This window comes from Drosophila elegans, unplaced genomic scaffold, assembly GCF_018152505.1.
Source record: "Drosophila elegans isolate 14027-0461.03 unplaced genomic scaffold, ASM1815250v1 contig_814, whole genome shotgun sequence".
NCBI classification, from domain to species: Eukaryota; Metazoa; Arthropoda; class Insecta; order Diptera; family Drosophilidae; genus Drosophila; species Drosophila elegans.
In genome coordinates this window covers 3330628-3356780 of record NW_024546167.1, presented here as the reverse complement: position 1 = coordinate 3356780, position 26153 = coordinate 3330628, and the positions used below count along the sequence as shown (strand labels likewise).

The 26153-nt window shown below is 40.8% G+C and overlaps 7 protein-coding genes across 9 annotated transcripts; 3 read left to right on the top strand and 4 right to left on the bottom strand.

Moving 5' to 3' along the window:
* Positions 1-366: 366 nt before the first annotated feature.
* Positions 367-3806, bottom strand: LOC108141685. 2 transcript variants are annotated; one of them, XM_017265164.2, is made up of 7 exons: positions 3478-3806; positions 2945-3082; positions 2411-2556; positions 2126-2336; positions 1949-2060; positions 1384-1751; positions 367-1320 (listed from the first exon to the last, which is right to left on the bottom strand). In XM_017265164.2, the coding sequence occupies exons 2-7, from the start codon at positions 3009-3011 to the stop codon at positions 1076-1078; spliced, it is 1149 nt and encodes a 382-aa protein (XP_017120653.1). In that variant the 5' UTR covers positions 3012-3082; positions 3478-3806; the 3' UTR covers positions 367-1075. The 2 variants fall into 2 exon arrangements, with proteins under 2 accessions (XP_017120653.1, XP_017120654.1); XM_017265165.2 differs by having other exon boundaries at positions 2945-3079.
* Positions 3807-4714: 908 nt separating this feature from the next.
* On the top strand, positions 4715-6327 carry LOC108142113 (dolichyl-diphosphooligosaccharide--protein glycosyltransferase subunit 1). The gene is made up of 2 exons (XM_017265811.2): positions 4715-5339; positions 5397-6327. Exons 1-2 carry the CDS (start codon positions 4754-4756, stop codon positions 6185-6187), a joined length of 1377 nt encoding a protein of 458 aa, XP_017121300.1. The 5' UTR covers positions 4715-4753; the 3' UTR covers positions 6188-6327.
* Positions 6328-6574: 247 nt separating this feature from the next.
* LOC108141948 (inactive rhomboid protein 1) lies at positions 6575-14097 on the top strand. The gene is made up of 7 exons (XM_017265590.1): positions 6575-6896; positions 8228-11165; positions 11908-12249; positions 12312-12566; positions 12935-13192; positions 13250-13540; positions 13670-14097. Exons 2-7 carry the CDS (start codon positions 8253-8255, stop codon positions 13943-13945), a joined length of 4335 nt encoding a protein of 1444 aa, XP_017121079.1. The 5' UTR covers positions 6575-6896; positions 8228-8252; the 3' UTR covers positions 13946-14097.
* A 403-nt stretch (positions 14098-14500) lies between these two features.
* LOC108141949 lies at positions 14501-15797 on the bottom strand. Its single transcript, XM_017265591.2, has one exon. The coding sequence runs from the start codon at positions 15562-15564 to the stop codon at positions 14698-14700; it is 867 nt and encodes a 288-aa protein (XP_017121080.1). The 5' UTR covers positions 15565-15797; the 3' UTR covers positions 14501-14697.
* A 435-nt stretch (positions 15798-16232) lies between these two features.
* LOC108141676 (protein limb expression 1 homolog) lies at positions 16233-18358 on the bottom strand. 2 transcript variants are annotated; one of them, XM_017265151.2, is made up of 5 exons: positions 17970-18358; positions 17662-17819; positions 17423-17586; positions 17086-17276; positions 16233-16883 (listed from the first exon to the last, which is right to left on the bottom strand). In XM_017265151.2, exons 2-5 carry the CDS (start codon positions 17732-17734, stop codon positions 16505-16507), a joined length of 807 nt encoding a protein of 268 aa, XP_017120640.1. In that variant the 5' UTR covers positions 17735-17819; positions 17970-18358; the 3' UTR covers positions 16233-16504. The 2 variants fall into 2 exon arrangements, with proteins under 2 accessions (XP_017120640.1, XP_017120641.1); XM_017265152.2 differs by having other exon boundaries at positions 18126-18358.
* Positions 18359-19285: 927 nt separating this feature from the next.
* On the bottom strand, positions 19286-20269 carry LOC108141707. Its single transcript, XM_017265191.2, has 3 exons — positions 20131-20269; positions 19745-20068; positions 19286-19679 (listed from the first exon to the last, which is right to left on the bottom strand). Exons 1-3 carry the CDS (start codon positions 20168-20170, stop codon positions 19438-19440), a joined length of 606 nt encoding a protein of 201 aa, XP_017120680.2. The 5' UTR covers positions 20171-20269; the 3' UTR covers positions 19286-19437.
* Positions 20270-20743: 474 nt separating this feature from the next.
* LOC108141895 (cullin-associated NEDD8-dissociated protein 1) lies at positions 20744-25955 on the top strand. Its single transcript, XM_017265506.2, has 8 exons — positions 20744-20974; positions 21038-21421; positions 21478-21767; positions 22505-22667; positions 22728-24086; positions 24195-25422; positions 25488-25634; positions 25700-25955. Exons 1-8 carry the CDS (start codon positions 20930-20932, stop codon positions 25828-25830), a joined length of 3747 nt encoding a protein of 1248 aa, XP_017120995.1. The 5' UTR covers positions 20744-20929; the 3' UTR covers positions 25831-25955.
* Positions 25956-26153: the final 198 nt, after the last annotated feature.

The window sequence follows — 26153 nt, the reverse complement described above, 5'->3', positions numbered from 1 at the left end:
ATTATGCATTACATTTCAAGTGTAGCGCTGTTTGCATAATCAAAAGTAAATGTAAAGTCGCAAGCTATCAATTGTTTCAAAACAGTCACCACAAATTAATGAAAATTGTTTGGTGTTTGAAATACTTAATTTTAAAATTTTGATGTTGCAATAACAATTATCGAAAATCGCTTCAAAATTTAAACCATTCTTACCGTTATTTTACAAAGAAAACATTTTACGCAAGCCATACATTTTTTTCCTTAATCATGCACCCAATTAAAATAAGACTTAACGAAATCGATGGATTTAGTTAATTGGAAGTTTATCTTTTAGCAAACAGCGACATTGCATTGCAATGGTGCAACCTAATTAAAAGAGTGGGAATAGTTTCTTAAAATTGATCAGTTTATTTAAAACGGTTTTATGTCTGCAACTAAATTTTAAAGTTCTTCTTTTAATTCGTATTTTAAGGTAAACAAAACGAAACTGGCACTTGTGCCCACTTGGATTCAAATGGCGCTCTTTAAGCGCTCCACAAAAGTAATATATATTTACAGTTGTACATACAGTATATGAATTAGCATACTTCTAAAGGTGCTTACATAAATTAATCTATATACTAAATATCGAACACTGAGCAGAATAACAGTTTAAAGGTGACGATCAAATTTTTCGAGTTATTAGGTAACAAATCTGTATGCTTTATTATTATTTTACGCTAATTCCATTGTTTGTAACATTAAAATGTCAGTACCAGTCAATAAATATGAACATCTAAGCATACATTTTATCGTACCACTTTAACCATTCAAATACGCAGTGTTTTATCTCTTACGACTTAACATAAGGATGCATTTTATAAGTTTGTGGTAACAAGTTCATTAGTTCTCTTAATTCTCAATTCAATACATTGCATGTAATGGAAGTCTATTTACAGTTTAACCTTAGAGTACGTAAATGTCTTACAATGCTTGCGCATTTTTAATATGGTATGTCAATGATCTATTTACATTTTCTATTTTAAAACAAATATCATTTTTATATTTTCGAATGATTGAAGTTGCTCCATTCCAAGTACCATCAACTATAAGTTTCAGCTATGCAATATGGTAATTGCAAATGCTAAGAATACCTTGTGGCTTACTGCTAGTGAGAATCGATCTACTACCGCGGCTATTAGCAGGAACATGACAGAGAAGTACAGAAGGCCTTCGGTCAGAGCTACGTTTGTGGTTCCATTCAGTCCGCCCAAAGTGATTAGTCCAAAAGTTCCATTGCCGTTGTTTTCAGTATCCAAAATACTCCGATTGGCGTGTTGCATGGCCGCCGTTTTCTCACCTGTTCAAAATGGGTATTATAAGTATTTTTAATAATTAAAATTAAATAATTTTAGATCATTACCTCTTAGAACATGCACTGTAATGCTGGCAGGACGGGCGTTTGATGGAGCACACGTATAATTGCCAGCATGCCGAAAATTAACTTGTCTCACAGTGAGCACACTCACTGAAGGATTGAGAAGATAAGAGGACTGGTGTTGTTGCATATAGGGTGTTGAGGATGGCATATTGGGTGCTTTAAAATTCTCTGGACTTCCAAGGATGTTGCTTAGAAGGCCATTGCCATTGGACTCCATTGGCATGGTTACGCGCGATTTGTTCGCTGGCGAACTCCTGTGACTCTGTCCACTTTGCTGGTTACTTTGCCCGATCGACGTCACGACGAATCCCCCTTGTGCATCGTAGTTGATCATTTTACTATCATGATACCTGAAGAATGAAATAAATTGAGATTTTAATATTTGCTATTTAATACATATATAATATAATATAAGTCGAAGATGTTTGCATTTAAAGACGCCAATAGTCCACAGTGATTTTCCTTAAAGTCTTAGTGTATTTTTCATTATGAAAAAGGTTCTAAGCTCAAATCATGAGCAAATTCCTTAACACTTGAACGTTCTTACCAAAAAACAAATGCTGGATTTTCAGTTGCTCGCTTCAGTTTGCATTCTAAACGTAGAGTAGAAGTCTCATCAATGTGGAGTTCGGGTGCACTTGAAATTTCCGCTACCGCTTCTATAAAAATAAAAGAGTTTGTTATTCTTACTTCACTCTTTTATAAATATTGTTTAATTACTTACCAACAATTTTTAATTCTATAACTATTGACTGAGTTGGATAAATTGACAATTGACATTCGTAAAACCCTCGATCTTCCTCTCTAACAGCTTTAATTCTAAGGGACCAATGGCCCATGTGACGTGTATGCTCGACCAAAAAACGTTTGTCGCTACTATGGGTGGACAGCCCGACGGTCAGGAGCTGAAAATCCTTCCTACGTATCCAAGAAACCTGAAATATTTCAGGTCATGATTTTTAGATATTAACATTTAACCAAATTAAAAATGTATAAATTGATTTCTTACCGTTGCTGGAGAGTTAACTTTAACCACACAGGGTAAAATGGCAAGCCCTCCTTTCTGTGCAATAACACGAGTATTGTTTTTGGTATTAAATTGACTTTGTATAGTGTTTCCAAAGTGATTTTGAGAAGACGTGATTTTTCCGACATCTAAAAGGAAAAAGAAAAATTAAAAGTTGGTAAACAAATAGTGCATTTCCAAGTTTTTTATAAATTTCGAAAATACAGCAGTAAAAACTCATTCAGTCTTCAGAAATATTTTATAAATCGTAAATGTATAATAATTTAATTTTTGAAAAATATATTCTGTTTCAAATAGTAAACACATCAATGAATACTGTGGTTTCTGTAAGTAAACTGCACTTAGTACTAAAATAGTTTCACTGTTTTAATTACTATTACCACTAAGTATACACAAAAACATCCGGATGTTTTTACTTACAATAAACACAATATAAAAACTTTTTTTTTGTTTTTCATAGCATACAACATTGCGCAAAAGCGACTAATACAACTTAAGGAAATGAATTTCACTTACCAGAAAACGTTGAACTAAGGAGTAGCAAAAAACATGATAAATGCAAATGCCATCTTTTCGGTTCCATTATTCCAAAATTCGACACTCCACAAATCGTCTACTTTGCAATTAAACTTTTATACTCCAATCATTTTCCTTCTGCAACGAAGTGTAGGTTATATGTGTGCATTTATACTTGCTTATACATATATATTTCTAAAAATATTTGTAGGAATGCCAATGCATGCACCTGCATCCGTAAGCGTATGTATGAATTTGTATCTCTCAGATATAAGATATTTATATACAAGGGTCACCAAAATAGCATTAATTGTTTATCACTTTTGGAATGAACTAGTGCCAAACCTTGATGTACATAAATAAATGCTTATGTTTCCATTAAGCATATTTCATACGTCTGTATGTACATAAATGCATATGCGCACAGTTATCATTTATGGATACAAATACACATTTCACGGATACAGATTCATTTATTTACGCGAGTTTTTTAGAGGAAATGCATACACAGAAAATGAAAGAAGAAAACTCACTTTTTGCACTGGCAGTTCGGGTAATCCTTACGGGTATATACACATTTCGAATCTAATTGTTTATGCAATCATAAAGCTAACATATGAATGTTTTCATAGCTACATATTTTCGAAAATACAGATACACAGGTAAATTTATATAAATTGTATGTATTGGCCTATCAAAAACGCATCTTTCTCACTGCATTTTTATTTTATTGGCACATACGCGAGTGTATGTGTGTGGGTGTGTGTATGTTTAGAGAAAGTGGCACAATTCTGATTCGAATTTGCTTTGCTCCCCAAAATTTGCAATAAGACCCCGGCGAATACAACTTCTTTTTCGAAGTGCCAACCGTAGACTAAATTGAAGTCGGCAAAAACCCCGTTCGTATAACTCACGCAATCGCATTATGAGGTTGGTGCCTCTCAAATGTATTGCATATGCGTGTTTAAGGCAACTCAACGGCGCTTCTCAAAATCGAAGGGATGATGACAGATATTATTTAATATTATTCATATTTACATTATGAATAACGAATAGAATGGGTTAACAACAAACGTGGGGTAAATACCAATGTGATTGGATTGAAATAAGAATTTCCTGTCCCCGTTGAAGGCGAATTTTCGGAATATGCATTCATATTTATTTTTTCTCTACCGTGGTGAAAACTTAGCGGACAGCTGACTGTTAATAAGTAGTTGGGTAAGGTTAGTTACAGAGAAAGTTTAAGCTAAAACACTTTTTTAATATTAAAAATCTTTAGGTTTTAGCACCTTCTTTTAATTTAATTGCTCACCGTAAAATGATATGCTAGAGTTTCTCTGTATTGAAAGTGTCAGCTAAACTCGAACATTATATTTACAATGGAAAAATAAAATATACAAATAATTAATATTTTTCTTAGTTTAACATCACACATAAAGGAACTTACAAATAAAAGGTATATAATAACAACTCCCACATTTGACTATTAAGTCGTGACAAGTTGAATTTTTACCTGTAAATATTATTATATTTAGCGATGTGGTTTTATTTTGTTCGGATCTGTATTAATGTATATTTTCAAGATTTGGAGAAGATAATTTTTGGATTACATATAACATTATTTTATACAAAACATATGTACATGTGAAAATAATAATTTAAGCTCAAACTTATTCGGTTGACTAGGAATACCCATATTAATTATTTCTAAAGATTGGTATGTTTCTTCGAACATGCTACGGCCACACTGTGCCGCTTTGCCGGGTTGAAATGTACTAAATATTCCCTACCGCATTGATATTTTTTTTAATGTACGTGTCCAAATTCGAGGCGAGCATGGGTACTAATTTGCTTATTTATCTGGCCTTAAGCGCATTGCTTTGCCTATCCAAAGCAAACGCGGAGATAGTTAACACAAATGTGGAAAGATCTCTCGACCTAACTTCGCAGCTGGTGAAAACGCTGACCAAAATTTCGGCAGAAGACACAGCCGGCAAACCCATTGCCGAATACGTGTTTTTCGCTTCGGAGCCCAGCCTTGCGTACATTTTGGTTAAGGACAGTGCCGACCGGAATGTCCAGATCAAAAAGAATGAGCCACTGAAGGGCGAGCAGAGCTTTACGCTCACCTTCCCAAAGGCGTCCGCTAAGCAGAGTTTCCTGGTCGAGACTGTGGCCTCCAAGAGCATCCTGCCGCACCCCGAGGAAATCAAGCAGAATGACAAACAATTTGTGAGATACTCGGGCAACCTGCACTTTTACTCGAAGTACAAAACCAACAGCCAGAAGACCAATGTCAAACTCAGCTCCTCGAATATTTTGTCGCACACCCAGGTCAAACCTTTTTCGGTGTCCTCCAACAAAATCACCCTGGGACCCTATGAAAACACTGAAGGTATATGTAAAGAAAAAGTATTATGGCTCCTTAGACTAAATATTTTCACTTTATTAGCCTTCAGCCAGGAGGCCCTCGTTATTCACTATGAGAACTCGTCGCCTTTTGTCACCGTCAACACATTGGAGCGCACCCTAGAGATCTCACATTGGGGCAATATTGCCGTTCAGGAATCCATTCAGATGACCCACACCGGAGCCAAGCTGAAGGGATCGTTTTCGCGCTACGATTTCCAGAAGGAAGGTCGCTCCGGACTGGCTGCCCTGAAGTCGTACAAGACCTACTTGCCGGCTTCTGCTTCTGGCGTGTATTACCGGGACACAAATGGCAACATATCGACCTCCAACATGAATGCTGTGCGGGACTTTATTGAACTCGAGCTGCGCCCCCGGTTTCCGCTCTTCGGCGGCTGGAAAACCCAGTACACACTTGGCTACAATGTTCCCTCGTACGAGTACATGTTCAACGATGGCAACAAATACCAGCTGAAGATGCATTTGATCGATCACATATACGATAATATGGCCATCGATGAGGCCACCGTTAAGATCATTCTGCCCGAGGGATCCAGCGATATACGCCTTTCGACACCCTACTCGATTAGCAGACTGCCAAACGAACTCGTCCACACGTATCTGGACACCACAGGTCGTCCGGTGGTCTCTTTCACCAAATCCAATTTGGTCGAAAGCCATATTTCAGACTTTACGCTCTACTATAGCTTCTCGAAGATTTCCATGCTGCAGGAACCATTGCTGGTTAGCGGGTTTATCTATATCATATTTGTGTTCACCATTGTATTCTTACGGTTGGACTTTTCGATTACATCCCATGCGCATAAAGAATAAGTAAATCATAATTTTTGCATTGAATATAGTTATTCTCATCATAATAAAAAAAAAATTAAAATGTATTCAAATAATATTTTGCAATAACAAACGAAATAAATAAAATGCTTGCTCTTGACTGCAAGAAAATGATCCTAAAATGTTTGTTTTATTAGTTTTTGTACAACCGGTAGATGTTATCAAAATATTTTTACAATGTTTTTGGAGTGTTTCTGATTTTCAAAATAAGTTTTTATGGGTAGAATTACGAAGTAAAAAAAGTTTAAAACACAACATTTAAAATTAAAATTGTACCTTCTTCAGCTTCAATGCCTACAATCAGCAGTAGGACATTTCTGTCATCTCAAGCAACTGAATTTTGCACATGCGCGAGAAAAGCTGAAAAATTATTCCAAGTGGCTTGCACTTTTTCGACGAGTGAGCTGTGTACATATGCATTAGTGGTTTTAAAATTGTTAGAAAAAATGGATAAATCAATCCGAGAATTTAGTAACTTAAGTAATAAACAAATTCAATAAAAAACACAAAGGACAGAAAGCTAAAATCATAAACTTAAACACAATGTACTTTTGTACTTTTTGTTATGGAGGTGAATGTGGAAAATCGATAAACCAAGATTCGGTCTGTAAACAGGCTTAAACAAAAATAAAGATGAAGTGAAAAAACAGTGTATTGCATTTATACAATTAAATCCATCGATCCTTCAAATGTGAGTTTAATACATTTGCTTAATTTTATACAAGTAAAATACGCTAGTTAAGATGTTTTGCCTATTTGAATATTATTTTGTAGGTATACCTTTCTGAAAAACATTGTTTTATTGGTTATTTAACTAAATAATGCTGAACAATATAACAAAATTAACGTGATGACTCCGTAAACGTCCAAAGTTATAAAATAAAAGCATTTTATGATGCCAGCCCCAGATTACTCATGAGCGCCCTTGGCCCTTTTTTCTATTGTTTGTATCTGAAATGGAGATGTGGGGAATGTTCGGTGGATCCTTTTTAAATTTAAAGTATTTGTTTCTTTGGTCGTCAAACCATTCAGACTTAAAGAAAATACGTCTTATTGCAAACAAAAGAAAAACAATATTTATACAAAAATATTTTGAATTGTAGGTCAGGTCGCTTCACATGCATTGTTCAAATTTATGGACCGGAAACTACGTCTTCTAGACGTAGGAAAGGAAGACGCAATGAAGAGGAGTAATTAACCGTTAAATTTAAAAAAAAAACTATGAACAGTGGCTTTTTTTATTTTACGTATGTAAAAAACGAGAACGAAAGCTAACTTCGGCAAGACGAAGTTTTCATACCCTCGCCGTCGAGGGATGGATCCGAAACTATACAACAAAAAAAAAACAAATTTATAAAATTCTACCCGATTTTGATCAAATATCAAGGTTTTGTTTCTAAATCTAAAAACATAATTTGGAGCTAAAATTAGCGATATATACTTTAACTTAAAAGATAACAGCAATGACAGCTATAGCATATAGACGTCTGATCCACCGTTCTCAAATCTTAAGCTTTTAAACTGAGCTTGCAAACAGTCATAGTGTTCAAGAATTTATATACATTATTGGGTCACTACTTTACAAACTTCTGATTCATTTTATAATACTCTCTGCAAGGGTATAAAATCCAGATCTTCATCTAGTCATCAAGTAGTCTTCAATAAATATAATTGTGTCTTTCCATATAAGAAATTTAGGTGTAGCTCATGAGTACTAAAAGAGCTTTTAAATTGGTATAAAGAATATAGACCTGTATAAGTCCCATGAAGTTGGTTTTTAAAAATTACCCATGTTTCTCCATGGAAAAAAACATTATAATTTGAAATAATTGTTTTAATATAATATTCTTAGTTATTGGACGTTTCTATCAGCCTAAGATTTAATTCAATTATTCACAGAAATTTTTAGTCTTTTTCGCCTTATAATACTATTTTTAGAACCATTTTGGTTTTAATACTACAAATATTTAGACTTCCTTATTATCACTTGATAATTTATTTTAATTGATTTGTCTTTCCCAGATCGGAAAATATTAATTCTTCGATTATGAGCTCGAGTGGAAGTGACCTGGGACACAATAATAGGCGGAATGAAAAGGGTAACCCCGACAACGTGCACGCCTCGATGCGTGGGAACGGCAGCCTGAGCTCCACCCGCAGGAAGTCCATTAACTTCCAGAATCAGCTGCAATTGGCGTTGGAGTCGAACGAGTGCGATGTGATGTACTGCAGCCTGTCTTCGGGTCGCTTTCGCGCTCCGAACGGCGAGAATTTTCCGCCACATGCGGGTAAGCTGAAGCTCTCGCCGCTAGAGAAATACGATGATGCGAATAGGGGCGTGCCGCCGCCTTCGCCGGCGCCAAATAGCGATTGCTTTGCCACCTGTGTGGCCAATCAGCTGCCCACTCAGTCGTGCAGTGTTGGGTCCGTCAAGCCGGATAATTCCACTGTGCTGCAGAAACATGGAATGGGTGGGAATGGAATGAGTGGAAACGGAATAGGAGGCAACGGCATGGTTGGCAACGGAATGAGTGGAAACGGGAACTACCATCAGCGTGGCGTATCACCAAACTCCAGATACCGTTTGGAGCGGTATCGCGAGACGCAGCCAACTCCCCAGACAAAGATGATGGAGATACCCTCTGCAGTGCCGTCGGTATCCTCCACCCGTCTCCTACTGCCTTCCAATGTACCCTTGCCACTCTCGCAGTGCGAGAACTACAATGCCTATCTGGGCTCCACGGTGCACACGCCGGTCAAGAGGTATGTGCCCACCCCGCCTCCAGCCATGGATATCTACTCGGACCTGAGCATCTCATCCTCGCCGGCGGCCAATCTGCCCACTCCCGCCGTCGCCGCCGCCGCCGCTTCCACATCCACATCCGCATCCGCGGTTCAGTCGCAGTACGCCAACATGCCGTACAACTACCAACGCTCCAAGTGCTGCCACAGTGAAGCCTCGCACGGCAGTCTCAGTCGCACTTCGCAGACGTATGCCAGCTGCTCGCCGGCGTGCACATCGCCCTCGCCGGCTCCTTCCACTAGCATGTCGATGGTCTTCTCAGCGGCCAGCCAATCCTGTTCGCCAATCATGACGGCCACCAGCTCCTCGAGATCGGGACCGCATCGTGGTGACGACAGTGATTCCGTGATTGTGGTGGCTCCCGGTGGCGGCTCCATAGCCCAGCTAGAGGTGGACAATCCCACGGGCACCTGCCTGCACTGCAACACAGTGCGACGGACCACGGGAGTGCACCAGACCACACAGACCACGGGTCCCATCAGCCCGGTGCCCATATCCCTGCCCGTGCCCATGGCCATGCCGGTAATCTCGGGCCTCAACGATCCCCAGCTGCCCAGCCAGAATCTGGAGTCCAGCATGGCCGTGTCCGTGCAGGCGAAACGCATCGAGGCCAGCGGCAGCATGGGTGTGGTGCCGCCGGGATCGGGCCAGCATCAGATGTACCGCGGCCAGATGGCCAGCAATCCGCGCCTGCAGCACATCCACCACCAGACGCAGCAGCACCAATCGCTGCAGGTGCTCCCACAGCCGCAGATGCATCATTTGTCCTGCAAGAAGCGGATCGGCATCTACATGCGGCGCACCACCTCGCAGTTCTTTGGCGTGGAGCCGAGCACAGAGGTGGCGGATTGCGCATTATGGCAGGGACGACATCGTCGGCTGGCCATCCGCTGCTTCGGGATGTTCGACACCGAGCTGGAGTACCACATGCAGCAGGCCATCGGTGGCGGTGGCGAGGACGTGGTCCAGGGTAGCGGAACCGGCACCAACTATGCCCCGGATCGTCCGGATATCCTGCCCGTTCAGGATGCCATCGGCATGGACATGAACCTGTCCGGCGATAACAGGCGGCAAAAGTGCTACACCAATCGCGATTTCCTGGCCGGAGAGTTTGTGGAGCGCAAGGCATCGGTGGGCTACATGTTCGTGGCCATGGTCAGCTACATGGTGCACATGTTCAACAAGAGACGCCCCATCCAGATGCATCGGGTGCGGTGTCCTTGGCAGTGGTCCCGCAGCTTTGCCCCACTGCACGTCACCTCGCACAACAGCCAGCAGGCGGATGCGGATTGCCTGACCGACGGACTGGAGGCCATCATCGACGACGAGGTGTTCTTCGATAGTCCCTGCGAGATAACGACCACGTCGGTGAACGACGACGGCTCCGAACTTGGCAGGCAGCCGGCCAAACCTCGTCCCTGTCCCGATGCCTCGGGCGTGGCCGTGGGCGTGGGCGTGAGTGTCTACATGGCAGAGCGGCAGCAGAATGGATGGCGAACCTCGGCCCTGAACAGCGGAGGCGGTAATGCCAGCAGTGATATCAACCTGACCGGCGATCAGTCCTCGCATCCAACGGCGTCTGCCCACATACCCCTGTGCAGTTCGGTGTCCAGCCAAATGCAGCCAAATGCCATGCGGAGCTCCCATTCGACCACCTCCAATTGCAATCGGGGCAATCGGATCACCGCTCAGCTGCTCGATGGCGTCCTGGAGAACTCCAGACGGCCGCCGCTGCGCTGCATCAAGTACTTCTCGGTCAATGACCTGGATGATCGCACCGACCATAGGCCCTTCTTCACCTACTGGATCAACACGGTGCAGGTGGTGGTGCTCATCCTGTCGATCATCTGCTACGGCATCGCACCCATCGGCATCGGGTCGGAGCAGAAGACGGGCCAGGTGCTGGTCACCAGTCTCAGCCTGCAGACGGTGCAGCATGTCGAGCAGAGGAACCTCTGGATCGGTCCACGCAACATCGATCTGGTGCACATGGGGGCCAAGTTCGCCGCCTGCATGCGACGGGACATCAAGATCACCGAGGTGGTCACCAAGACGAGGCGACACGAGAGGGAGACGGCCTGCTGCATCCGCAACGATGACTCCGGCTGCGTTCAGAGCTCCCAGGCGGAGTGCTCCATCCGAGGACTCTACCCTACGGTAAGTGATCAATTTAAGATGATTAAAAAAGGGGATAGAGTCACTTTCTGACCACTTAAGAACGCAAAAGATATTTAATATATATATCGGTGAGATGGCTCATTTCAGATAGCCCATATTAAAAAAAAGGATCTTAAACTTATAGGCAACATTTTTAAATAAAAATTCTAAATATTATTTCCAATCTCTGAAAATTTTCTTAAATTCAGAATATATTTTCGTTATTTTAAAAAAGTTTTAAATTTTTTTTTTAATTTCAATTGTGGAATTACAAGTTTGACAATTTAAAAATTATTATGGTAGTCAATTGTAATTTAAATTAATAAAAGAAAAAAAATGAAACTTATATTTACATACAAATAATATATACATAGTATTTTAGTATAACAAATTATTGCTACATTTTTATAGAACACTTATATTCATAATTCCTACATCTATTATTTTTAAATTTTGAATTGATGCACATAAGACTTTTATTAAATTGTTTAAAAAAATGTAGATCATTCTCTAAACCCCATTCTTTTAAAACTATCTAACTAAATATATTTATAGCCATTTGAAAGCCAATAATAAATTGAATTAGATATTCGAGAATATTACTCTTGCAATGAAAGCAGCTTGTAAAGAATATGAGGTTTTTAGATTTAAGATATTTTACTATGCAATACTGTAATCTATAAATCCGATAATCTATACTCTAATCTATAAAGTAAATGTGTTTTCTATTTCTATCAAACAGAAATCGATATCAACGTGGAAGAAATGGTCACCCAGTGAGTCCGGACCCGGAGGAAGAATCTCCGGGTCCGTGTGCGGATTGGATCCCAAGTTTTGCGATGCCCCAGCATCGATAGCTCCGTACGAGTGGCCCGACGACATCACAAAGTGGCCGATCTGCCGTAAGACCAACTCGTTTACCCAACGATATCGCTACAAGGACCACACTTCGGAGCACATGGTATGCGAGGTGATTGGACATCCGTGTTGCACCGGCTTATATGGGGAGTGCCGGATAACGACCCGCGAGTACTGTGACTTCATAAAGGGATACTTTCACGAGGAAGCCTCATTGTGCTCACAGGTAAACCGTTTGACTATAGAAATTACTATCCTTATCCTTAAATATATATTATATCTTATTAGATATCGTGCCTGAACAATGTGTGCGGAATGTTTCCGTTCATTTCCGTGGAGACTCCGGATCAGCTATATCGACTGCTCACATCGCTTTGCATGCACGCCGGCATTTTGCATCTGGCCATAACCCTTATATTCCAGCACTTGTTCTTGGCCGACTTGGAGAGGTTGATTGGCACCGTTCGTACTGCGATCGTGTACATTATGTCGGGCTTTGCTGGAAATCTAACCAGCGCCATACTTGTGCCCCATCGTCCTGAGGTACACTTATTGATATATATGCCTATGTCTATCAGGTTTTTAATAGTAGTGATTAACATTAACAAGAAATGTTGATTGTCCCCAACAATATTTCAAATAATAGGGATTTATGACTCGATGAAAACATGATTTTTACTCCATTTGTAATAATTAAACTATAGCTGTCTTGTCTGTATATCAGTACAATTTCCTGTAATCACTATATTTTCATGTTTAATTTGGTATCCAATCAGAAACCGACAGAATATGAATGTTTGGATGAAGAGAGTTAAATAAGAGAGTTGGCAAATGAAACTACTGACGAAGAAAAGGGCCTAAGTAGTAGGGATATATAAATCAGTTGATTAATGCACCCTTATCATTAACAGGTTGGACCCTCGGCATCGCTTAGTGGTGTGGTGGCCTCGCTGATTGCCCTGCTGGTTTGGATGCACTGGAAGTATCTGCACAAGCCGCACATTGCACTGTTCAAATTGTTGCTCCTGTGCAGCGTGTTGGTGGGAATCGGGACACTGCCTTATCAACTAAACTTCCTGGGATTGCTGGCTGGAGTGATTTGTGGCTGTCTTTTGACCATGTCTTTAGTGCCATTTACCACATTCTCGAAATACGGTCGAAAGAAGAAGGTAAAACCACAAAGTTGATCACTATGGTAGAGAGAAACTAAATCGAATTAATTGCAGATAAATCTCATTTGGACTTGTGTACTGTTTCACATCATCGTGTACACTGCAATGATTGTGACGTTTTATATTCATCCCAGTGAATTCCATTCGATTAGCTTTGTAGATATGTTTAGTAATAACAACGGATACGGGTACGACAATTTCACCAATTCCGACCATCATGGCGTTGATGTTGTGAGCAGCAATACTCGATATTCCCAGACGCAGAACTCTCAATATTATTATCATCATCACTCGGATGACATCATAAGGAAGAGCGTTACCTTTACAGAAAAAGCTCTCGTTTCGGTGGGTGACAAAAAATATTAGTATTATTATTAAATGGGACATCGGAACCCTAAATACATACATACAATCTATTATCTTTGGTTGTACACTTCATCTGCAGTAATAAAATCCCATTTTTCTTACTTACAGCACATTTTATATCCCGCTGCGCCGCGGAAAACGAGCGCTCAACAATGGCAGGAAGTAGAGTTTAGTCGTTCGTTTAATCACCTTTCAAACTATAGTGATCGAATTAAAAAAAGTATTGGAAATATATCAAAGCTTAAGCAAGTGTTCACTTCACCCATTAGATTCTCCAACAAGAACAACCACTCTAATCTTATGACTGAATTAACATCGGTGCACTCCGAAAACAAACAGAAATATTTAGGTTACATTAATAATACTGAATTTAACGTCCTTTAATATTTTACATATTAATTGAATCAATTCATGACAACAAATTTGACAAGTTTGAGTGCACAAATAGATAACAATTATATGAATAACGCATTAAATGTCTATTTATGTATGTATAATCCGAACTTTAAATGAATAAATAATAATTAGTATTACAATTCTGTTCTGCTGTTTTGATTTATTATTTTAAGGCAAACGGGATAAAAAAAAACTGTGGAGCTGCTTTGATTTATACTTTTAAGGATAACAGTTTAAAAAAAAACTGGAGTGACTTCCACAATTAATCTTTTAATATTCGATCGGAAAAACAAGACATCGACATTTCCTTGAGACTTTTTAGGAATATTTTTGTTTTCAAATATTTATAGCTTGATTAAGGGCGAATCTTGAAACCACTGATAACTTTTCTCCCACAGAAACTAGTTTGCCTTTTACTACTTTATAATAGAAAATTTAAATTAATAATATTGACCGCTGTTGCTAAGATGTACAGTTAAATAGTGCTTTCTCGCAAGCTTAACAAAAATACCATTGGGGGTTATAATAAAATTCGTGTTTGAGTGTATTTAGAAATGCTGTAATTCGCAGAATATACCAATGACTATGTACATATTATACACTATAAATATTTAGTTTAGCCAACTGAATTTTAAAAGAGCTGAAATTGTGTAATTAAATTCACAAATAACATACATACTTAAAACTTAAAAATATATTCAGAGAAAGGGTGCGAATAATAATAATAATGGTTACGATAATTAAATATACATCATTTCGGCCATTGAGGACATTTTTTTAGGAATATGAACAATGGTGTCGAAGTAGCTGGCCAATTCTCCGATGGTTACATCGTCGCAGTTGCCAGGGCTCGTGGAATTATAGCTGGCCTGTTGCGAGCACGTTGCTCCCATTAGCGAAATGGCTGACAGAGATCTCGTGGCGGCGGAGACGGCGAATGGGTCGCTCTTATGGCTCTGAAGTCCTGAAGATCCTGGCTCCTCTAGAACACTTCCCGAGAGCTGGGCCTTCGACGAACTGCACTTCCTCGACAAGTGCCAACTGTTTCCCAGCGGGCTTCGCTTGGATTCGTCCAGCATGGCATTGCATTCGCCAATAACATCGCGAAAGGCGAACGAGCCGCTCGCTTTCAAATCCTCGTTGACCTGTGGCTGGCCAACAATATCACTGGTCTCCTCCTTTGGCTTGCAGAGAAGCATTCGACCACTACGGACGATGCACTTGCCATGTTCGCAACCGCTCAAGTACCTCAAGATGGGCTGCCTAAATATGTTTTTCTTGGGTGGCGCATGGGAATTTCGCTTTTGCGAATGCTTCTGCACTCCGTGGGAGCAGCTCAATGGACTGACAATCTCAAACGATTCGGCTGGAACAAAGGCTTCATCCTGCTTGCAGTCCTGTAGACAACTTTCGGATCTTCGGCGGGGTCTGCACTTCCAGCGATGTTGCGACCGGGGTTTAGAGCCCATTGCTGCTTCGGAGTTATCAGACGAATCAAAACCGTTGTCCGCATCGTAAAATGGGTTCCGTTCCACAGCCTTGGTGAGAGGATGAGTCTGTGTTATTTTCAACTTGTCCAGGTCAGCTGGCAACTCTTCAGTGGCCATGGTATAGCCAAAACCGTGTATTTCTGGTTTGTCCTCTGTATTTTAGCTTAGCCGATCTTTGCTCAATGTTGTTAAAGTGCAATTGGGCAGCTTTAAAACACTTTTTTTCTCCGTTTTTTCTTATTTTTTATTGTATGTATGTGTTACATTCACAGAAAAACAGACAAGATAACGGCACAATTGGCTTTTATTGCGAGGGATGGACAAATGCCAGTTGTGTTTGAGTATTGAAATGGCAGTGACTTGGAACGGTGGACCTGGAATGGTTTTTATATTTCGATTTGATATTACTACAAATTCAAAGAACACTTGATACAGTAAAAGGTTTCTAATACCCTACTCCTGCAGATCACCATCCGTTTCCGAAATAGTTATTCTGTCTTGTTTTCCGCCAAACGTGTAAGAATTAACTTTTTTCAGATGATGAACCAGCTGTGCAACCTTTAGCACGGAAAAACCTTCTAGACCATTCGATTATCAAAACTATAGGCAGATTTATCCAGCAGTTTGGTTTTGACAGCTGTTTTAAGACAACATTGTCCAGTTTGTTTGCATTCATGGAAAAATAGCAATTCTTTCATCGATTTAATATATTTTTTTTTTTTGATGAAAAGACGTAGTTACAAAAATAAAGGGAACCCATAGTTTCTTTTAATAAAATACGTTAATTTAAAAAAATTATTTATATTTTATTGGGTTTAGTCTTATTTTTGTAGCAGCTGTTTTAAAAATCACATATTCAAAGATTTTTAAAATTAATTTTTTTTTAATTTGGAAGTGCTTGGGAAGTGTAAAATTTGTTTCCGCTTGTTTTTCATCGTGGAGATCATATGGTATGCCAATTAAATAAATATTGATCGCTACTCAAAGTGAAATTAAATGATTTGTCTAAAAAAAGTGGTTAATTTTGATCGTGCAAGATGCTTATTCATATTCTTGATCAATCATCAATGGTAGCCGAGTTAAGGGCACTACCGCCCAGTTGATTATGAGCTATCATGAGTATATCCTTTTTTTCCTTCGGAAAGCGCAATTCGCGTCCAGCCATGCGGAAGGTCTCCAGTTCTCTCTCGGCAAGCACTAACTCCCTGCGGATTACGCCGGGATTGTCGTGTTCCCTGGCAATCCAATCTAATGCCATCTGTGACCGCATCTCGTCGTCCAGGCTGCGGTTAGAATAATGGGCCACGACCTCCTGTCTCGAGCAGTGGCGTTCACGCATTGCCTTCAGCGATCCATTCCAGTGAAGCAGTTGAAAGACAGTCATAAGTTCTTGGAACTCCAGCATTGTTCTTCCCTTATTTGCCTCCAGCATGAATCTAAGATCAAAAATTAAAACATGATAGTCAAGCGATTCCAATTTTACTTATTGTACTATTAGAGAATATGTAACTTATGTAGCATGTATATTAGATTCTATTCCATATTTTATAGTTATGGATATATCTGCTATATATACCTGCGATGAAAATTGCTCTAGCAGTAATGAGTATAGAATTAATTTTTAGTCGTAGCCCTCACCTGAAAGCTCCAATTCCAGACTCTGTGCCCTCGTTGATCTGCGAATTTCCTTTGAAAGAAGTCCGAGCATCCTGAACCGCTTTTTGAATGAACTCGTCGCTAATTCGGCGCGATGGATGCTCATTAAAAACCGAGTTCATTAGCGCAATCTTGGCCGAACTGCGACGAGCCTCCGCCTTAGTTGGGCAATTCTAAAAAAGAACGAAAATCAATGCTAAATCATCTCAGGGGTTAAACAAAAATGTTCCCCAATTGGGTTGAAATACAAGTTCCAACCAAATTTGTTTGGATAAGATTTCTGTGCCATATGTTGGATTTGATTTAATGTTATATTTACTTGAAAACTGCCAAAACAGCTTCCTCCAGGCAGCGTAACGAAACAAATGTATGGCTGGCTATTTGCTGGTATCGACTCGTAAATCACAAGAGCTCCATTTTTCAATTCAGCTCCACGGGATTGCTTCATTTGCCAAAACTCTTGAAGGGCTTCAACCACATTAACTGAAATGCATATTTACATAAGCACATATGAGCGATTTTTAAAATTATGCATTGTTTATTACAAAATAATTTTACCTCTATAGTCTCTATCTTCGTAAAATCCAGTAACCGTTGGCAAAACCCAAAAAGGTTCTTCAGGGTAAACCATTTTAGAGATTATTCAATAGTATGTTGAACAAAGAATGGTTCGGGTTTTTTTCAGCTCAAGTAAAACTGCATAACATTCAAAGAGGCTGCAGAAAATAACATATAATTAATTTATTGGGCACAAGATTCTACACAGTTATGCTTGCAAAAAAAATGAAATGTCGTTAATTAACTTCAATCTGGATTTCATCACACAGGAAATAATATACATTAACAGCATACATATGTTTACATACATATACAAAAGTGGTGTTGTTGCACTGGTGACACTGCCACGTCTTTAAACATATGTACATCCCTACATCCACCGACAGTTATAATTTCGAGTTTGTCGCCTAGGTCTTTTGTTTGAGTACATTCAAATAGTCTGTGAGAAAAAAATGTTTTTATACCGTTTTCCGTAAAATAACACGATTTGAGCACAAACACAAATACAAATGTACAATTGCATACATTAAGTATGCTTTTTTTTCTTCAAATTTATATTGTCATTCGTTAGGTTTATGTTGCTAAGACAATTCCATTTTGATTTATACATTTAAATTATTAATTTTCACTTTTATTTCATCCAGAGGAACGGGCAACAAAGGTCACCACCGAGATGAGAAACCTTTCTGCAGTAATGTAAAAAAATCTGGATACATTACTGTGTTTCAGTGCTGCCAACTGTTGATTACCAAAAAAAAGCTAAAACCCGCTAGGAATTTAGCTTGAAAAGGCTATATTAACCCTTTGGCTGTAAATTAAAATCGAATATTGCAAGGTTCTGCAGAAATCTAAATTTAAATTATTAACTGAATCCTCTGGATTATCAAAGTATGCATACTTTAATAAAGTAAATTACTAAAAACACTTTAAAAAGTTTCTGCAAAAAACAACCCAAATTTAAGCTTCTGAAATTGTCAAACAGCTGCTCCATGACTGCTCCAATTGTACTATTTTTGCAAGGTTAAAATATGTTTTATGTAGTCACTGCAAAATGGCATTCGTATTTGCAGATAAAGATTTTTCTGATTTACTGATAGGAATTTTTGCATTTCCTGATTTTACACATTTTAGTTTTCTTCTCCTAAATTTATTTAGGAGAATAAAGAAAACTAGGAGCATTTTTAATAAGAAAAGAAGCAGATGTAAGCCCTGCAGTTATTACAGAAATTAAATATTCTTTGAAAGGACTACAATTCTATATTTATGGCAGCTATCCTGCTGCAAGGGTATTTCAACTTCGGATCCCCGGAATTTACTTCCTTTTTGATTTTTATGACCCCCGCACTGAACTTAGCGTCAAAAAAGGCGTTTTTACGTATATTAGTCTCTCAGTCTTTAAAGCTATCTATTTAATCAGAGTTTGCCTATGAACATTTTAAGGACTATTACCTTTCGGTCAACATTTTAAGAAGCTCAGCAGCCAGTCCTCCATTTAGAAACAAGTCAAGAGAATTAGGTACCTGCGCCGGTTTGCTTATTTTGTTTTTAAGTTGCAGTTCTTTGCTAAAATGGCTCTTGCCAAAATCAGTCAAACATGGCCAAAAAGTAAAACAAATATGAGAAATTATGATCAATCTCCTAGAATTACATTTATTAATACATGCTTAAAGTAAATGTGTAATTTTAATGTATAACTTAATTATTTTCGTATTACAAACGTAACTAGCTGACTGAAAATTCTACTACCATATAAACAAAGAGTTTCTTAACAAAAGTTTAAAATAAGATATCAATACTTTCGAAGTTTGGCATAGGCGCGAACAAATCTAAAACGTATTTACTTTCAGCTATTTCGGTTCTTTCTGTGTAGTTACTGCATTGAAAATCATCAAAATCAAATTTTAACGGGGGGAGGAACACATTTTCTAAATTATTTTCCCATGTGCGAAGGTCACAATAAAGTTGATTAAATAGTCCTTCATATCCAGATTGATTGTCCGACCAGGTTTCCGTGATTGCTAAAATGCGTAATGTAATGTAGTTCAACATTTACAGATTATCATTGTTTAATAATATCACTTACGCTTGCCGCATTTCTTCAAACATTGCTCGTTTGGAAAGTCAGTATAGTTAAATAAATTTATGGTTTGTGGTTCGCATTTCAACATGTAGGCGCCCAAATAACAGTTTGTTGCTCTAACATTAGTTTCTTCTCGGTCCTTGCTTACAATAATTGGTTTATTGGTCTTCCGAAGCGATAACTTAGCTATGCTGCCCTCCAGTCCCGCAAGATTCCTTTTAAATGGTGTTATTTTAGGAGTTTGGAGCATCACATTGTCTAGTTTTCCAAGTACGTTTTTTTTTATAACTGAATTAGGAGCTCCATTTTTCATAGGATTTCCCGGCACTGGAATATATAATCGGTATTATATGCAAGCTTTTGTGGAAAGCGAACCAAGTTTAGCTTACAATTAAGGCCAGTGTTTTCCTTGTTCAAGATGTGTTCCATTTTCTTAATATATTTTAGGGTTTGGCGAATTATAAATACTTTAACCCAATTTTATCAGCATTCAGTTTCATATAAAAATGAGCGGCACAACTTTAGTGATGGGAGACTCGTTGCCATCTTTTATTTGTCATACATCTGAAACGATGAAAAAGAACACAAATTCCAACATTTCAAAAACGTTAAATAAGGGTAATAATATAAAAATATATAAGCAATACACGGCCCATACAATATATTGTACCTTTTGCTGTTATTAAATTTATGTCTTCACAAAAATGTTAAATTAAATGTACATTTTTATTTTTCTCCACTGTTCAACTCAGTGAACTCTTTAAGGTAGTTGCCATCTGTTCCAAAAAAATTGTTTCGATTATCAATTTTCGTGCAATTAATGCAATTTGAAAATTTGAAAATAAAATTTAAAGTTGCATATATATTAAAAAAGCTGGTAGTTTTCCACTCGTTCCTGATATATAAGGTTCAACCCGTCGGTAAGGCCACATTAATAATTATCGGCATGCAAAGGCGTTAGGGTTTTATAAAATTCGTTTTTATTACTGCAATCTGGCCCCATTAATGCAGCCTTTATAACAAAATTGCTTTGAGTGAAGTGAATATAAAACTTGGAGATAATAAGCCGGAAAAATTGTAGTACACCGTCAAGTTTTCCAACGACAAAAATAGGGCAACCCTAAACATATATTCTATATATTTCTTATCACTTGATTGCAACCAAGCCAACGTTTCAAAGGCTTCGCTATGGCATCACATCAGTACCATCAAATTGCGAATCTGCTGGAAAAAGTATGTATAGAATTTCATTTTTGCAATATAATGAAATTGTAATGGAGCTTCGGTCCGCTGCAGATGACGTCGACGGACAAGGATTTCCGTTTCATGGCGACAAACGACCTGATGACGGAGCTACAGAAGGATAGCATTATTCTGGACGACGAGTCGGAGAAGAAAGTGGTGCGAATGGTGCTCAAACTGCTGGAGGACAAGAACGGCGAGGTGCAGAACTTGGCGGTGAAGTGCCTGGGCCCGCTGGTCAACAAGGTGAAGGAGATCCAGGTGGAGACCATTGTGGACTCGCTGTGCGCCAACATGATGTCGAACACGGAGCAGCTCCGCGACATATCGAGCATCGGCCTGAAGACAGTAATTGCCGAGCTGCCGCAGTCCTCCAACTCCCTGGCCCCAAATGTCTGCCAACGGATCACCGGCAAGCTGAGCACGGCCATTGAAAAGGTGAGGCACCCAGTTTCTTTACCAGTTCCCAATAACATACTCCATACTCTTGGCAGGAGGATGTCTCTGTGAAACTGGAGTCGCTGGACATACTGGCCGACTTGCTCTCTCGCTTCGGCGAATTCCTGGTCCCCTTCCACAGCACCATCCTGAAGGCCCTGATGCCCCAGCTAGCCTCTTCGCGCCAGGCCGTTCGCAAGCGCACCATCGTAGCCCTCTCCTTTCTGCTGATACAGGCCAACAGCAACGCCTACAACGGCGTCATTGACCACCTGCTTGATGGTCTCGAGAACCCACCCAATCCTGCTGCCATTCGAACGTACATTCAGTGCCTGGCTTCGATTTGGTAAGATGTCGTGTTGCTCAAGACAAAATGAACCATTGTGTCTTCTTATAAATATTCTGTTAATCCGTCAGGGAAAGCTAACATTTTAAATGACAAATGGCAAAAGAGCCGCGAGTCAGTACAAAATATTTGTACTATGATTTAGTTATAGGGCGAACAGCTGTGCCCACTTAACTAAATTCTTTGTTCTACTTTTTAAGTGGTTTATTTGCTTGGGTCAGTTGCTGCTTTGTTTTGCTTATTGCGTTGTTGACTTGCCAACCAAAAGCTATTAATTAAAATATTGTCTCTAGCCAAAAGTTTTCCGTCAGATAAAATCTAACATGTTATTGAAAAAGTAAACCAGCCCTTAGAAGATTCTGTTTTATCACTTGTTGAATTAAATAAGATTTCTTTTGGCCACATCTTTACATAACTCTTTACTTCGAGGACATTTTTTGATATTTTTTTACTAGGGTAAACAAAAAAACGTTGTTTTCCATTTCTAACCATGTCAGCCAAGAGATCTCGTTTTAATGAAAGCCAAAATAGAAATTACTAAACAATAGTTTGTTTAAGTGATAACCTTTTGGGCTAGTGCGCCCTTAATTTTGCTTTTTGCCAAGAAATATATTGTGGTATGGATTGGTAATTGCACCATTGCGGACAGAACAAGCGGTTGAGAATAGGACTTTAAAATTTGCAAACGAATTGAACAGACAAACTTCCTACAAACATTTTATGACTTTGCTGTTCAGTCGACAGGCTGGCCATCGGCTGTGTAACCACATTGACCGCTCTATGCTGCTGCTGAGCCAATACAGCCAGCGGGATGACGACGAGTTGCGCGAGTTTTGCCTGCAGGCGTGCGAAGCATTCGTTATGCGTTGCCCAGATGCCATAAATCCGCACATTCCAATGGTAAGTAAAACAAGTGCAAAGCGTACATAGATAAGTTATTACTTGTATTTTTTTTTATAGATTTTGGAGCTGTGCCTCAAATATATCACCTACGATCCAAACTACAACTACGAGACTGATGATGGCGATACTGGCAACGCCATGGACACGGAGGATGATGAGTACGTGGACAGCGAGGAGTACAGCGACGACGACGACATGAGCTGGAAGGTTCGTCGTGCTGCAGCCAAGTGCTTGGAGGTTTTGATTTCCACACGCCAGGAGCTCATCGAGGACTTCTATCGCAGCTTGAGTCCGGCCTTGATTGCGCGCTTCAAGGAGCGCGAGGAGAACGTTAAGTCCGACATATTCCACGCGTATGTGGCCCTGCTGAAGAACACTCGCCTGAGCGACGATGTGGCCAACGATCCCGACTCCATGGATCAGGTGTCGGGGCCAACGTCGCTGCTAATTGAGCAGCTACCACTTATCGTGAAAGCCATACAGCCGCTGATGCGGGAAAAATCGATGAAGACGCGCCAAGACTGCTTCCTCTTGCTGCGTGAGCTGTTGAACTCGCTGCCCGGCGCTTTGGGTCCCTACTTGGAGAGCATTGTGCCCGGCATAAGCTATTCGCTGAATGACAAGAGTTCGACCAGCAACATGAAGATTGAATCGCTGGGATTTCTGTACTCGCTGCTCCAAGGACATCCGCCGCACGCCTTTCATCCACACATACCGTCGCTGGTGCCGTTGGTGGTGACTTCGGTGTTCGATCCGTTCTATAAGATCGCCACCGAGGCACTCTTGGTGTTGCAACAATTGGTGAAGGTGATTCGACCATTGGAGGCGAACGCTGCCAAGTCGGACTTTGATGCACCCTCCTTCGTGGGACCGGTCTACTCGTGCACCCTGCAGAAACTGAAGGTCACGGATGTCGACCAGGAGGTGAAGGAGCGAGCCATCGCCTGCATGGGCCAGATAATCGCCAACATGGGTGACATGCTGCAGAACGAACTGGCGGTTTGCCTGCCCATATTCATGGAGCGCTTGAAGAACGAAGTAACCAGGCTGAGCAGCGTAAAGGCCCTGACCCTCATCGCAGCATCATCCCTGCGCATAGATCTGACTCCCATTCTGCACGACGTGCTGCCCGCACTGGGCACGTTTCTGCGTAAGAACCACCGCGCTCTGAAGCTGCACTCCCTGGATCTGATCAACAAGATCGTCATCAATTACTCGAGCAACTTTGAGGCAAATCTACTGCAGACGGCCATCGTTGAGATTCCGCCGCTTATATCGGATTCCGATCTGCATGTGGCGCAGTACTCACTCACGCTATTGAGCACTGTGGCTCGCAGGCAGCCCCAAGCATTGGTCGGCATACATGAGCAGTTCCTGCGATCAGTGCTCATTTTGGTTCGATCTCCATTGCTGCAGGTGTGTCTAAACTTTAGCTACTATTACTAAAAGTTAAATAAGCGCTAGTAGTAGATACTTTCATTATTTCCATTGAAACACCAGCAATAATCGCTTTCGTTTTTTCAGGGTTCTGCATTGAATTGCACCTTGGAGCTTTTCCAGGCCTTGGTGCAAACACAGCTGTCCGGTTTGGACTACCATTCGCTGGTGTCGAAGCTAATGGCACCGGTTTTGGCCGGCAATGGTGACGCCAACTCTAGAGCCACAGCCGGAGCTCCCAGCGAGGTGGTGCAGCTACACAAGCAGGCATATCACTCGTCGGCCAAGTGCATCGCGGCCCTGACCCAACAGTGTCCCCAGGTGGCTACCCCATTGGCCACAAAGCTGATCACGGATCTGCAGAAGCGCAACGATACGGAAATTATCTTCTGTTTGCTCACAATCGGCGAGATTGGCAGGCACTTTGATCTGAGTTCGATACAGGTGCTGCCGCAGACCATTATCGAATGTTTTGGAGCCACCTCGGAGGATGTGAAGGCGGCCGCATCCCATGCCCTCGGTGCGGTGTGCGTGGGTAGTCTGCAAACATACCTGCCTCTGATTCTCAACGAGATCGAGGTGCAGCCCAAGAGACAGTACTTGCTGCTCCATTCGCTGAAGGAGGTCATTTCGTCGCTGTCGGTGTCGCCCAGCGGTCTGGCTCAGCTCCTGCCATCGGTGCCATCGATTTGGAGTCAGCTTTTCAAGCACTGCGAGTGCTCGGAGGAGGGATCGCGCAACGTGGTGGCCGAGTGCCTGGGCAAACTGGTGCTGGTCAATCCCGACGAGCTGCTGCCGCAACTGCAGCAGGCTTTGCGCTCCGAGAGCGCCACCATGCGCACCGTGGTGGTCTCCTCGGTGAAGTTCACCATCTCCGACCAGCCGCAGCCCATTGATGTGCTGCTGAAGCAGAACATTGGCGAGTTCCTGTTCGCCCTGCGTGATCCGGAGCCACAGGTGCGGCGCGTCGCCCTCGTGGCCTTCAACTCGGCGGTGCACAACAAGCCCAGCTTGGTGCGCGACCTGTTGCCCACCCTCTTGCCTTGGCTGTACTCGGAGACGAAGGTGAAGAGCGAGCTCATCAGGGAGGTGGAGATGGGTCCCTTCAAGCACACCGTGGACGACGGTCTCGACATCCGCAAGGCGGCATTTGAGTGCATGTACACACTTCTCGAGCAGGGCTTGGATCGTGTGGATGTCATGCAGTTCTTGGACCATGTGCAGGCTGGTCTCTGCGACCACTATGACATCAAGATGCTGACGTACCTGATGACGGCACGTCTGGCCATCTTGTGTCCGGATAAGGTCCTCCTAAGTGAGTAGTAAATCCAGCTAGTCAGTCAAAAGGCCATTGCTATAACCCACACACATCTCCTCCAGGACTCGATCAATTTATACAGCAACTACGTGATACGTGCACCCACAAGGTGAAGGCAAACTCTGTGAAACAGGAGTACGAAAAGCAAGACGAACTGAAGCGTTCTGCCCTTCGTGCCGTGTCGGCCCTTTCGCAAATACCCAAAGCAAGTGAGTTTAAGGGCGTTCAAATCACTTTACCTGTGCAGAATCTAAACAGAATTCCTATCCCACAGATAAAAATCAGCAATTAGTGGATTTCCTCAAGTCGATCAAGGAGACTCCAGAGTTGAGCAAGATCTACGATTACATACAGAAGGATTCCATCACCGGTAGCGCAGATATTATTGTAATGGATCAAAGCTAAAAGGGAAACTTGGTTTTCCAATTCCTTTACTTCAATAAGAATATGCGTGTGCGCACAAACAAGTATCTCTTTTCTGATATAGCTTTTAGATTTTCTAATAAGAAATAAATGCAGATCGACTTGAAGCAGTTAATTATAAAAAAAAAAAACATTCACAAAAACATGACAGTTAAAGTTCACCATAACTTAATTGTTTTTTCAAGAGTTTCCAAGATTTTCAATGAGTGTGAGACTATTTCATTTGTTCAAGTAACTATTGCTCAAGTTCTCTTAAAAAGATACTAGCTTTTAAAGGAAAATTACGTTTCCAGATCACCGGCAAT